The sequence below is a fragment of the Alligator mississippiensis genome, chromosome 2 (assembly GCF_030867095.1).
Source record: "Alligator mississippiensis isolate rAllMis1 chromosome 2, rAllMis1, whole genome shotgun sequence".
NCBI lineage: Eukaryota > Metazoa > Chordata > Crocodylia > Alligatoridae > Alligator > Alligator mississippiensis.
The window spans coordinates 232,754,963-232,769,663 of record NC_081825.1 but is presented as its reverse complement, the minus strand read 5'-3'; the positions used below and the strand labels follow the sequence as shown (position 1 = coordinate 232,769,663).

The 14,701-nt window shown below is 43.5% G+C and overlaps 1 protein-coding gene across 3 annotated transcripts in view; it reads right to left on the bottom strand.

The window, feature by feature from the left end:
• Positions 1-14,701, bottom strand: part of SUSD6 (sushi domain containing 6) — a 123,522-nt gene that overhangs the window by 60,314 nt on the left and 48,507 nt on the right. For all 3 annotated transcript variants that reach the window (XM_059722903.1, XM_006277585.4, XM_059722904.1), the window contains exon 2: positions 4,303-4,484. In XM_059722903.1, the coding sequence (XP_059578886.1) occupies positions 4,303-4,423 (121 nt within the window). In that variant the 5' untranslated portion in view covers positions 4,424-4,484. The remainder of the gene's footprint in view (positions 1-4,302; positions 4,485-14,701) is intronic.

Sequence of the window (14,701 nt, the reverse complement as noted above, 5' to 3'; positions counted from 1 at the left end):
ACATTTACTCAATGGAGAACTTTTGAAACAGCAATTCAATTGCCCTAGAACCCTTCAACATGTTTTCTGAGAAAAGCAAGTGGCATCACCCACAAGGAGTAACCCATCAAAAAAAAAACAAAAAAAACAAAAAAAAAAACCAGGCAGAAGCCAGGGTAGATTTGCACCTTAAGCTAAAAGCAAACAACAAGTTTATTGGGGTGCAGACAGGTGTAACTCAGAACTTTCTGGTAAGTGTTCAGAGTTACCAAGTTACCTCAGACCAAACAGAAGTTCACTGTTGGTTCCAGGGAAGAGAGGAATGGAGGCCGGGCCAGAGCCTGCAGTCAGGTTCCCACAGCCAAGGCTAGGCTCTCTGCCAGTGCCAGCTGTTTTCAGGGGGGGGGGGGGGGGGGCGGCACAGGGAGCTTGTTCTTAGGGCTCCCCAGTTGGTGCTGAAGGGTGGGGTGTGGGTGATTTGGAGCCCTCCTACCTTGGGGAGGACACCAATACACCTGCCCCATCCTCTGGGGTGGGCTGAAAAGCACCCAGACTGAACTCCCTTCACTCCCTTTCCCCCTCCCCTCCCATTCTGAAAACAAGGACAGACTTGGAAGCTCTGCAGACTAGTTACAAAAGACACATTTTGAAACCTCTTTATCCTGATACCACATGCAATGAGGGGTCAGATTTTCACCCAATCAGCCATTTTTGAAGCTGCCAGCTGTGCACTTGTTTAGTTACAGCTATGAACTGCTTGCTGTGGCCGGATCAGGCAAAAATTGTCATGTTTATCTGCACCCTTATTATTAGCTGGCATCAAAAAAGGAGGGAGGGCAGTCCTTTACACTTGCCCTTTGAATGGCAGTTAACTTTCTCCCTCCTCTTCATTCCCCCACCACCAAATTAGTTCAAGTTCTCAGTAGTTCATGAACAGGAGAACGTGGGATCCCAGAACAAAAAATTGTCTGGGGAAATCTTGGCCTGTTTTTACCTTTGCTTGACTTCAGACTAACAGAGCTAACTACCTCCTTCCATCAAAATTCCCTAGGTTTTTGGAGAGACAATCTTAGAGACTGCACCATTCAAATCACATTCGAATATGAAGCTTTCAGAACGTTTCAGGAACTACACCTTAATTTAACAAACCCATTGTTGCCTTTCCAAAAATAAAAAACGGTCAGACAAAAGATTGCTGTGAATGGGATATGAACACAAGGCCCTCCAATTTGGATGCTATTCCCAAAGCAAGGGCCTTTAAAAAAGGGTGAAGAAACACTTCATAAAAAGAGCAAGTCTCTCCTCCTGCTGAGAAGACTAAAAGGTAGTCTTCCTCCTCCTCCAGTCCGTGGTCCATACTCTGGCCACAAACTAGATGAGCCCTACCAGGAAATGGAATAGGCAGAACAAAATCTAAACAATCGTATTTTTGGTCCATATATAAAAAATTCTCTAACCTTTGCCCAATTCCCCAACCCCAAAAATTATGTGGAGGGACACAGGAGAGGAGAAAGAAAATTCTTCCATGGTAAGTCCTAAGAGTACCTTTAAGAGTCCACAGTTTAGCTCTAAAAACACCTTCTACCCAACCACCTAGGGGACGTAGAATAGGTCCAAAAGATTAGAAAACAAACCACACATCCCCCTTGCAACAGGCTGGACAAGAATGCTTCTCCAAGTTCATCCCTAGCCCACAGCAGATGCACTCATGGCGCAGCCCTATCAGATTCCAACAAATCTGCAAATTCTGCTATATGCTTTGTCAAAGACACAAAAAGGAAGGATCCTCTGCCCATCACAGCTGTAATTTGTCTGATATTTTCAAGATACCACAGTAGGTAAAGTTTGCTTGAATGAGAGCCCTGCAAGTTCAAAGCCCCCTTTTCCACACTCCACAGCCTGCTTTGACTAAGCAATTTATCCCATTGGGATTTGGAGAAATGCCCAAGACAAACAGCATATTCTATATACATGGATTTAAGATTTTGTACATTTCCTATATCTTTTTATATAAAATTTTAAATCCATGTGTGAATATAATCCATTTAAAACCAAAGCAGGGACCAGACACTAGATGAGTGGAAACAAATCTCTCTCCTCTGCATACACCCACATAGCAGGAAGAACGTGTTCTTGTCTAGACCTAGATTCTTAGCTACCAAGGACTAAAGCAAGAGTTTATAGATGATAAACAGGAAATGACCATGCTACTAGGCAACTTATGATGGCCTATTATATACACATTGCATGCATTGCTCTAGTAGCCACAGCCTCTGCCTTAGCTCTTTGTGTGTGGAAGAGAGCCTGTTGCATCTAGGTTTCTATCAATGAAAACAAAACTATTCATTTCACATTTGTGGCAATTACCAATCATGTTATAGTTGCCCTAGCTTTCAAGGCAGTGTTATTAGTGTCTTTATGAAGACAGAGCTTGTATCTTAATACCCCTGGTCCCCAAGCTCCTTCCCCAAACATTAAACAAAGCAAACAAAATGAGGATGCTGAGGCGGGAGGAGGGGAGAGAAGACTACCATTTTTCCAAGTGAGTTGCCTGTATTCCTTGTTTATTCATCTGGATCTCAGCTCCTTGACACACTTGCTCATTCGTGTTACTTGTGACTGACAGGCTGATGCAGGTGCACCTCCTTGCTTATGCACCACAAAGCCTACTGTCTCCTCCTTTTCTTCTCCGCAATTCTCTTAATTCCTACACCAGGATCTCAACACACACACCCCTAACTACCCACACTCCCCCCAAAACAACATTTTTTTTCTATAGGTTCCAATGCCGACCAAGGCTCTACTCCAGGGGTGAGCAAAACGCAGCCTGGGGGCTGGATGTGGCCCACCAGGCCATTCTATCCAGCCCACGGGGCCCCTAAAAAATTGGAAAATTAATATTTATCTGCCCCGGCTCCCTATGATGCGGCCCTCGATGGCTTGCCAAAACTCAGTAAGCGGTCCTCTGCCCAAAATCATTGCCTGCCCCTGCTCTACTCCTATTCTCTCCCTCCTCCCTAGAAGGAAAAAAACCCTTCATACCTGGGCAAAAATACTTCCAACCTCATGATCATGTTAGATCAATAGGTCTACATTAGTGGTGCCCAACTCGTCCAGGCCCACAGGCCTGATCCAGAAAACGGAGATGGCCATAGGGCTCTCCACAAACCAGAAATCTGGTGGAAAGATGAGCAGTGGCATTGTTAAATGCTGCAGCATCCAGACCAGATGATGCAGCCCCATGAGCCGTATACAGCTTGCAGATCATATCCTGGTCTACAGCAATTGGTTTCAAGCCTTACAGTAAAAGATGCAAAGGAAAAGAAACAGTTCAGTGCAGCTCCAGAGCTTTCTGCCATGGCAGACTGAATGCTTAGTAGTGCTCCTTCTTATAAGGAAACTGGATGTTGCTGAACAATAGCACCGAAAAAATGTAAACAGTGGCACAGATTACTACTATTCCTGTTCAACAGCTCTGTATAGGTCTGTTGGTTATTTGCAAACAAATTACTCTCTCAAATTAAGATTTTTCAATATCTAATTGCAGTTTCAAGGATGGTATCTTTCAGATCCAAATAACAGGGAACATTGGACAGCTTGAGGCTATGGACAGTGTTACATTTTCACTGAGGGTAGCAAGGCGAGAGACAGGGACAGACTGCAGTTGTTCAAAAACAAAAACAAAAAAAAAAATAATATCCCTCTCCCTATAAAATATAATATAAAATAATATAATATAAAATATAAATATAAAATATTTTGAACAACTGCAGTCTGTCCTCACATCTATCGATCTCATTGAATGTCCCTGTAGTCCAGCACCAGTTCCTTACCTGGTGGAGAAAAACAGGAGAGGTGACTAAATATATAAGGAGCTGGTGCTGGACTACAGAGACATTCAATGAGACCTGGGAGCAGGATATTGGACCCGACAGCCAAGCAGGCTAAGTGCTCAGAATACATTAAATACTTCTACTACTACTTTTCTACACAAGCAATTGCTTTAGCTGACACGATGAATGAAGATAGATTCTTACGTAGGACTTATCTACAAAGGTTGTACTCCACACTATTAAAATACCTGGCTGCCCTTGATACAAGTGAAAGGGCAAGAGGAAGGTTAAAAGAGGCAGGACAGAAATAGGAAGATATGTGCTGTTGTGACCAAATACACACAAAAGAGGGCTAAGTTCATATAAGGTGTTTTGCTTACCATTTGCCATTCTCATAGAGTACGCGTGTGAACACATGATTTCTCTCTGCCCCTTCCTGCACAGAGGAAGGTAGTGTAAAATAAAAAGGCAGTGTAAAAGTTTTGCTTACCTGAGGCCTGGCTCTCTAAGATGAATGTACTGAAGATAACTAGTGGAAGAAATAATCCATGACTGGTCAAAGCAAGCGGCACTCCTGGGCTGCTCTTTGGTGCTATCATTCCATGGCACATCTTTTATCCTCCAAAGACTTAGAAAAATTCAGGAGTTCTTTTTGGTTGGGAGCGATTCAGTCTACAAAACAAACAAACAAAAAAATATGGAACCATTACTTAGCTGTGGAAGACTTATGCACCTGAAGCTGGGGAGTGCAGGGAGGACGCAAGAGGAATAAGGAAAAAAAAAAAAAAAGGTAATGCTTGTTCTCATGCAAGAGCAAGGTAGATTTGCACATTACGGACTAACCAAAGCGTGCATGCGCACCTATATATACACATGGCACAAATTTTGTGAGCTGAGGTTCATTTTATCAGATGCTGCGAAATGACACACAGAAAGTCTTGACTTGAATTCAGACTACTACGCCTAACTGTGTCTCATGTACAAGAGCTCAACTAAATGAGTGCACCCATATTTTACACAAGGGGAGTTTGCAAAGAGACCTGAATGGGAACTGGAATATTAAAGTCTAGATCTTTCCTCTGGTTCAAATCTACTAATATTTTTCAGCTACAAGTAACAGAGAAGTATGGCTTACATTTAAAATTATATGCACCCTACTCCTTACCCCTGTTTTAAGGCAATCCCAAAGACTCCATCTGGAGATCTTTCCCAAAATAGGATTTCAAATACACAAGTTTTGCTAGACAACCACTGCTTTTAGAAGTCTCAGAAAAACAGCAGTGAAACTTGACTATATGCCTACGATAAATACATTCAAACACTTTCAGCTCTGGTAAGTAAAAACTTTAACCTCTGGAGGAGACAAGGCAAGCCCAACAAACATGAACATACTCACATGCTCCTAAGGAGTGAATGTAAAGTAGATTGCAATGCTTGGATGCAATGTTTTCATGTTACAGAGCCCAGCCAATTAAATTCAAGGATATGACATCACTTGTGCTTGTGAATTGGGAGATGCAGCCAATAGCCTGCCACCTGTTGCAACACTTAAACCAGATAAGCATGCAAAAGTCTGCTGTAATGCCAAAGAGCTGTTAGGAAATCAAGGAAAATACAAAGTTGAAGCCCCATTTTATGTAAAGGAAAAAGGCTACATACAGTATGACTCCACTCTATACGCAAGGGCTTCATATCACAACATTTGCCATATTTTGTGTAAATCCAAAGATACTGCTACACTGCTCAAAGAGTCTCCAAAAACCCTTGAGAAATTCAGAACTGTAGTCCTCAGCACCCCCTGCTCACTAAAATGTATCTTTTACAGTTTAACTGGTACAATAGGCAAGGTTATGCAGACAATGACTTCCCTGCTTCCATGCCCTTTCCAACACGTTCTCCCACACATACTGAAATTTTTCAGAGAATGATTCTCTTTAGGGAACAAGATCTTCTTCCATGCCCGTTTCTCAGTCCAGAGGATATTATATTTATTTGATCTATTATATTTTTTAGATTTATATTTATTTAAACAATATTTAAGTTTAAGAAAAATGCTTTTAGCTAGGAGTTCATTTTAGTGAATGTGGTCACTGTACCAGAATGGGTTTCTTTTCGCTTTGGTTCTTTTCTGAGTGATTCATTTGGATTTTTCATGTTGATTAGTTGAGTAACAGTCCTTTCCATGCAACTGACAGTGAAGGAAACGGGAAGCAAGTGAATAATAAGATTGTGAAACTGGTTTTAAGCACATTTGGTAACAGATGTGAAAGACAGCAAAGCTTATTAACTAGGGTGCCCTGTTAAAATCGAAGCAAATGAGTAATCGCCAGAAACTGAACAGGCTGGTTTAATCTTGGAGACAGCTTAATGACTGAAAATTAAATAAGGGGCTAAGAAAATTACACAATGCTTGATAAATCTGTAAGAACAGCAGTTGAGGTTTTAAGGCAGGCAAAGGTATCTCAAAGTACAGGTTTAAGACAAGATTTAAGCCACCACATTAAAAGGCCTGAATCGTCCCACGAGTGCAGGCTGCTAGCATGACACTTCTTTGTCTGCACCCCCAGAACTCATGACAATAAGCCGGGGGAGGGAGGGTGTGAAGCCACCATGTCACAGATGTGGCGTGAGAATGGATTTATGACATGTTTCAGGGATCAGAGCTTGATGTTTTTCACTCTGCTCTCTCCTTCCACAGTGCCAAAAGGATTAAGAGGGCTGCTGCCAGTTACCTGTTTAAATTCTTTCAGGGAAGATTATACTGTATTTAGAACGAAAAAAAAATCCTTAACTTGGGGAGAAAGCCAAGATACTCAATAAGCAGAGAGTGTGAGACCCCAAACAGCCAGCAAATGCACTCACCCCCAGAACAGTCATATCTATTGCACAGGACTTTAGTTTTGTTTTAAAATGCAGGGGCATAAATGCAAACTACTCTACTACATGGTCAACCTCATCCTTCCATGAGTCAGAACAATGACTAAACTCGTGGAACTCATGCCAGCACACACTACTTCATTTTATTTTGGGCGTCCTTTCTGCTTGTATCAATATCAGGCATTGCAAATCCCCCCCCCCCCTGTTTCAAATGAAACCTTCTTGGCATAACAAATTACACCCAAGTGTCACAAAAGTATAGACACTCCCCCATATGCCCTTCAGGGACCTGCCAGAAAACTATTCTCTACAATACAGAACACAGGAGAATCAAATCTTGGGCACTGACAACAGCCTGGTTTCTGATCTGATGATGAGCTGCTACATAGCACAAAATTGTCTCTCTTCTCCCAAGATCAGGCAGTGTTTCCTCGTCGTTTTTTGATAAAGAAGTCTCTTACGATCCCTGAAAATTGAAAGCTTTATCTACAACGCTTGGTACTAGTTTTTGCATGCTGAATGCTGACCCCAACTCACAGTAAACATCCAAATTAGCCCCTTTAACTTGACAGAGATCTAAAAGGCAAGACAAGCAGGAAGCCCGGCAATGACTCAGGATAGCATCCCCCCACCCCCCTTCTACAATAAACATTTCAGGGCTATGAGCGTCTGAATGACTTATGAAGATTCAACATCTGTATTCAATCAAGTTACAAGATGTGTTTCCAGCTTTGGCTCTTGGTGGCAAAGCTAGATGATCAAAGGATAAGAAAAGGGATACTCTCTTCCCAGAGGAAAACCCAGGGAGCTATTTAGATTGACATAGAAACCCACTGGGGTAACAAACTGTCAGGCCTGCTCAGACTTAAAATCCTATATTCCAAATATTTTGTTCCTATTTTCGTTTAAGAAAGCCTCCCAATCACTGTATTTACTACTCATCAGACTATCAAATGGAGGAGACCATAGATGTTGAGCCTAGTCCAGGGGTAGGCAAAATGTGGCCCACTAGGCCATTCTATCTGGCCTGTGGAGCCCCTAAAAAAACTAAGAAACTTAATATTTATCTGCCCCTGGTTGCTTGTCATGTGACCCTCCACAGCTTGACAAAACTCAGTAAGTGGCCTTCCGCCCAAAATAACTGTCAGCCCCCGGCCTAGTCAAACCTGCTGGGTAAGCATAGTTGATCATAGTACTGTAGGTCAGGGCTCAACCCAACCACAGCGGGAGAACTGCACCCACCCACGAAAAGGAAATAGCACAAGGCCTGCTATATGTGAGGAGGTACAGGCAAGAAAACCAGGGACAGCATTATATCTGACCTCTTTGCCCTTTAAAGGATCTCTTGTTCTTTGGACATTCTCAAAGTCAGTCTCTCAAATCTCTCTCATTACACTAACTGCAAAGCAAGCTCATCTCGGGATGTAAAGCACTCATTATCCCCCCCTCTATTTGGCAAGAGCCTGCCTTAGTTTTCTGCACAGTTCACTGGGGTAAGTCTTGTCATGACAGCTGCATGCAGAGATCTACAGCAGTTCAGCTTGCAGGGTTCAGGACCTGTTGAGTCCACATAACACGTCTCACACAGAGAAAAGGGCAAGTGCAATTCGCTGGTCTCCTGCTATGGCGAACTTTGCAAACCACAGTCTAGCGCCGACTGAAGTCTAGGCACCCTCTGAGGTCAACAGGATTTTCCACACCCGCCCAGAAAGCCACACCCTAGGAAGTCCTGACATTTATAGTCCATGATGTTGGAACATGTTAATCATACATCTTCTACTTTAAGAGGGTTTGGGAAACGTGCCTAATCAGAAGAGTGTTCCCAGTCTCTCAGCTATTTGCCAGGCTGCCATTTTAAAAAGGTGTACAGCTAAAGAGATCACTGTATTTGCCAGATGTTAAACTACTCTTCTATCAACTCAGTATTTCTTCACTATGCAGCATCCTGCCAAAAGTGCTACTGATAGGACTTTAAGGACCAAACGCCGTATAATATATCGCATTGAGAAAGTCATGCAGTAGGCAATCATATTACAGAGGCAGTTCTGCAGGACACATTTACAAGGTTTTTTCCTTTATGGGACTGGATGACTGTGAGCAACTGTGAATACCTGTAAATGCTACTGTTAAGGTGAGGAAAATCCAATTTCACATGACAGGGCATTGAGAGAGCAAGAGCAATATTGCCAATCTCACGCTCAAAAGTCATGAGGCAGCAAAAACCTAGAAATCATGTGGCATGCTATTAGGTTACAATTCCATCAGATTTCAAGAAAACAAGTCAGACTGGTTCCTGTATTTTTTTTTTTTTTTTTTTTTTTTTTTTAAGTTTAAGCTACTCGCTGCAGATTTGTGGGAGTTTAGGTCCAAATTCCAATCTCAAATAGACAAACCAGAATGTATGTTGCCTCATTGTCTGCTTTGGAGGCTATTGCATTTTCCTTTACCTTAATTCATAGTGTGGTGCCCTCACTCTCCCCCCTCCATCTAATGTCTGAACACTCCTCACAGTCTCTCTCCCTGCCCCATAAAAGTTCTGTCCTTAGCTGGTACCTGCCTTAGCCACTACTTACCCCTTTACTCAGCCAATTTGCAGCACACTTACAGCATTCAGACAGTCAACCATCTCCTGGCATTCCCCACCTTCCTCATGCCATACTTTCTTCCCCAGTACAATTTTATAAAGTGTCATCCAGTTTCTGTCTGGAATGTAACCTCCCGTTTTTCTTGCAGACCACTCCCAAGTATTACCCTGGGCCCTGTGCAGGCTCCAAGTTGCCAATTAACCCCTTCTCTACCAAGCCAAGGATCCTGGGAGAAGCTTGAATGCACAGACATGCACCTCAATTTCAGCAACAGCAGCAGGAACATTCAGCACGACCACTGCATTGTGAGGCAGCTTGCTCAGCCAGGCATTCATGGGACAGCACCACAGTTGCCAGAAGCATGTGAAGCAGCTGTATCCAAGAGACCAAAAAATGCCAACTGGAGGTCAGGAATGTTCCCCCAGCTCTTCCTCACAGAGGTGTATGTAGACACATTAGATATGCAACCCGGTAAGAGCTGCCTGCCATCTTTGTTCCTATTCTGAGAAAAATTCTAGTTTAAAAAAAAGGAATGATTTCATGGTAGTTGGCCAATGATTTTACAGGTAGGGAGGATCTGGGGTTCCCCAGGGAGCAAGTGGCTTTAAATCAAGGGAGGAAGTTATGTAGAAGTTTACACAGTGGCTTGATCTCATTTTTTAAAACATCCTGTGCCCAAAAAGAGGCGCCAAAACAGGGCAAAATTTGAAATATAAGCCAGACACTAAATGCCCACTAGCACTATCTTATTAATTGCAGCTATTATGCCAGATTAAAGATGTTTTTCCTAATACATTGTTACAGGTTGTATAAAAGCATTGCTCATGGATTACTATTTGAAGGAAAAACTCAAAGCTGATCTTTGTCTTTGCCTGCAAACTATTCAGTCTCTTCAGTGGAGGAAGTGTAGCAGTGTTAAGTCACTAAAAGTCAGCTCTGTCCTCACAAGTCTGTTTCCATGAAGACTGTCCCATGTACAGGATAGGTGGGATAGGGAGGCGGGAGACTGAGGGTGTCCCGTGTGATCCCCCTCTACTCCCATCCCTGAATGATCTACTGAAAATCTACTATTTCCATTGTGATAAAAACCACCAAGTCCACCAGTGGAAATGTTCTCACCATGTGCAGTCATATATCCATCCTATATACAAGCACTCGGATCCAAAGACCCAGTCAGCCCACAAAACCCAAGCATGCAGATTCTGATGCAAGGAGATTAAGGATGAGTCTGCTTTGGAAGTGCAAAGGAGGCAAGGAATTGCACTGTCACAGAAGAACCAAGAGTACAGAATGGGACTGGGAACTCAAGGAGTGTCTGCTCAGATCAGTAATGAATCAGTCCAAGCACCTGCAACTTTCCATGAAGTGTCTGGTACCCGTTATGATCCCAAATCAAGGCCAAGCTTCCATGCAGTCTCCAATGCAAGCACAAATGCTGGTCTCTCTTGCAACACAGCTTTACAGGTCTTTGCTCTTTCCCTCCCAGAGCATCACCATCACCTGCAGACTGTTCAGGAGGCAGAACTGATTATTGTTCCCTGAAACTCTGGAAGCTTATATGTTGAGGAAACAAAGAAACATGCACACACTTGATAAAGAGACAGGAAGGAAAAGGAAAACCAAGAAGGGCACTGCAGGCAGCAGATGACGCTACCACTGAAACGGCCGCACGTCTATTTTGCACTTTGGTTACAGTTGAGTTTACATTTTGGTTCTCCAGGCAGCACGCTGTTTGAAAGTTCACACATGGATTGGCTTAATGTAAATGGTCAGCAGGTCTGATTGCACTGTTCTGAGGTTTCTGCCAGTCCATGCATACAAGATTAATCAAGTTCAGCATTTGTTGTCTATTCCACTGTAAGTCAAGATGAAAAACTGTCACTGTGTCAAAAACTTTTACTGAAGCATACAAAAAAAAAGAACACCCCAAAAAGCAATCTACACAAGCCAATCAAGTGACACCACATTATTCCCAGACTAGCAAACCAAGATGTCATTAAAATGGGTACGAAGAGGATCAACCTTTACCCAAAACAATCCAGAAAAATAGATCCCCCCCACCCTCAAATTCATGCAGCACACTTGCAACAAAAACTTAAGAAATCAGTACAACAAATGCTTCAAATCCCTGGTATGTACAAGGATCACATGTCCCAGCATATTTCACTGCAAAACAACACATGCATAAGCAATAAGTTACTCATTGAGTTGCCACACGTAGCATGAAGGTGACTACCTGTGGAGCCCCCAATTTCCCTAGCCTCCTTTAACCTTGGGTCCTTAGTTGTGGAGTCTGAGTCTGTCAATCAGCCTACATGTGCAAAAGGATTATACTCTATATTCCATCTGCAGAGAGTCTCGGGAAGAATAGGCAGGCTGTGCTCAGCTCTAATGTCCACCAACCCACGTCTGCAAATACATTCCAGAACTGGAAATTCACCTTGAGGCTACTTCTGCTCTCATTCCTAATATGGACCATCAAGCCCTCAGCTTCTGGTGGCACTGGGACAAGTCCAAAGCATGAGCATCATACTATACTAGCTCTCCTGCTCCAGAAAGACAGGTGTATGCCTGGGAATACACGGTGGCAATGACAACATTCACCAGGTCTCCCAGATGCTTCTTGTATGCTTCCTCCATATCCAGCTCTCTTCCACATTTTTGTAGAACCCAAAATGCAATCTGGCATCTCTTTTAACAGCTGCCACACATCATAAACTTGCTGTAGTTAGGAGATCCTGCAAAGGACACTTGGTTCTAGCCACAGCTACCCACATAGAGAACTGAGTGGTGTGCTGGGCCAACCAAGATGCACACAATGGCAGGTTAGAGAGTTATAGGAAGATGAAATTTAAAACATATGTTTGCAAATGTCACACAGTACAGAGCACACTTCATGGAAAAACAGTAAGCATAAGACATACTTGCACTGAACTGGACTCTTCTGAAAGATATGTACTAGGGCTGCACCGATAAGAGATTTTCAGGCCGATTTTTAAAGGAGGCATATCAGCCGATACGGATTCAATTTCCAATTCGCAGCCCAGCAGCTTGGAGAGCAACATCTGGCTGGTAAGTCTGTTGTTGTGGAAGGTGAGGGGGAAGGGAAGGAGTGCGAGGGGGTATACCAAGGCCCCTGTGGTGAGGGAGGGAGTGGGGCAGGCCCTGCCCAGCCGGTGCAGGGCAGGCCATGGGACAGAGACGCAGCTCATCCAGGAGGCACAAAGAGAGGGAGGCAGATACTGCCACTGTGTACTCTGGGAGGGATGGTGGGGGCGTGTTCCCCCAGATCTGCATAGGGTGGGGTGGGCTGCCACTGCCAACTAGGGCTGCCCCAGGCTGTGCTCAGGGCAGGTGGGGGTGGCGCTGGGAGGAGGGGTCAGGGGGTGCTAAGGCAAATTCCCTCCCCTCTTCCCTTCTACCACAACAGACTTACCAGCTGGACACAGCTCTCCAAGCTGCCAGGCTCCGCTGCTGGCCTCGGGCATGGTGTGACTGCATGTATGCATGCGGCATGCATCGGCCACATCAGGCAAAAAAAGCCGATTTCTGATATAGTCAATTTTCTTTACATCAGTGCTGATGTGATATCAGAACAATGCATCACTGCACCTCTAATTTGCACATTTGAAATGTATAATAAGGTAACTCTTCCTCAAGACTTATTAACAATACCTGCCTTTTACCACTTCCTGGTTAACCAGAGCTCCCGACAAGTTGCTACTTGTTCTTTTCCATTGTATAAATATACAATGAGCCTAAAATTTCAATTTGTGGGGCTGTGTTGCCACAACAAGGATCAGGCCTCTTATGGCTCCCCTGGTTGTCCACTCCTGGCATGCCAACATCTTACAAGTGGAGACTGCAGGTAATCTTGGCAGTCTGCCAAAAAAAATATTGCCAACCCCTGGCCCCAGGTGTTTTGGAGCAGTGGTCTCTGAATTACCTACAATCTTAAAAGCAGTGGGAAGGAGAGGAGAACAACCTTTTTAGCAAGCATGTCACTACTAAACCACACACCCTCTCCAAGTACCACTCGGATTCTCTTCCTTTGTTCAATCTGCTGCTCTGCTTTCTGCCCTATGCTCCCTGCCTTATCCCCTGCTCTGCCTTCTGCTGCTGTGCTGACCATCCATTCCCTAATCTGCCACAGGACAGAGGCTGCCCATGCCACTTCCAATACTTATGGTGAAGGTTGGCTGCTCCTGTATTTTGGCATGAAAACAAGAGTTAGAAAAGATCACAGCAGTTCTGATGCTCCAAGGATGTAACAGGAAAGGTTGCTGGACATTTCCCAATTGTTTTGGCTGTCCTAACAGGCACATATTAGTGGAAAACAAGTTGAGCCCTTAACCTTGTTTTTTTTAGCAATTGTTTCAGAAACAGCTGGTATGCTTGCAGTGCCCAATGGTTTGCCTTTAAATATCACACAAGACTTCCTGGATAAAATGAACAAGGTCTTCACGCACATCTATTTTTCTTTTTAGCCACTTGGCCCCCGAGTATTATTTATTAGCTCTTGAAGGCACACAGTGGCCCTTGTTGCTGAAGTCTGGAATCCGGGTGTGCTCTACATTCCTGACCAAAGGCAGAACAAAGGCTCTTCTGGTTTTATGGCCACACTGCAGGTGGAGCCTAAGGTAAACTGCAAACACAGTTCAAGAGAATTAAGTGCCATTATACCTAGGGTACCCTAAAAAAAAGATATCCTGAATCCTCTTTGCATAGTCCTGAAAAAAGAGTTTGAACAGGAAAGGTTCCTTAGCATCAATGGAGGTAAATGAGGACTGAAAGAAAATTCAAGTCTCACAAAGTCAGCAGAAAAATCCCCACCATATTTCAAAGCTGCTCTAAGATAAGTTAACTTAAAAAAAGTAAACTAACTTACACCAATTTAGCTAAAAGCTTTCAGAAATAAAATTACATTTTAAAGAAGAAGTTTTTGGATCATTTAGCAGTAGGTTTAAATTGTTCACGCAACCACTGACAAAAGTTAAAACAGCAATTACCTTCAGACAGCTTTCAAATAGCTGAGTTTCTCACTAGATAGTAAAAGATTCTTAGGACATTTGCAGTCCCAAAGCTAACTCAAGAAATGATCTCCTGACAGCAATTACAATGCTGCTTCATTCAGGTGGCTGTCCCCACCAAGCTCTCGTCTCCCAAACGACTGAATAGTACTGGCCAAAAGTAGTGACATTTGTCAATGCCACAAAATTCCATTTTTTGACAGACCACAAATAATGTTCACTCTGTGCATTTCCTTTTTTAGAAAGAACACTACACGCATCTATGAAGTCATCTAAACCAGAGTGCTCAGCCCCCAGGCCAGATCTGGCCAGTAGCAACATGTCATCCAGCCTGTGGGGCTCCCCGACGCTCTGCAGGGAGCCCCATGGACTGTGGCCCTGTATGCTAGTATCCAGT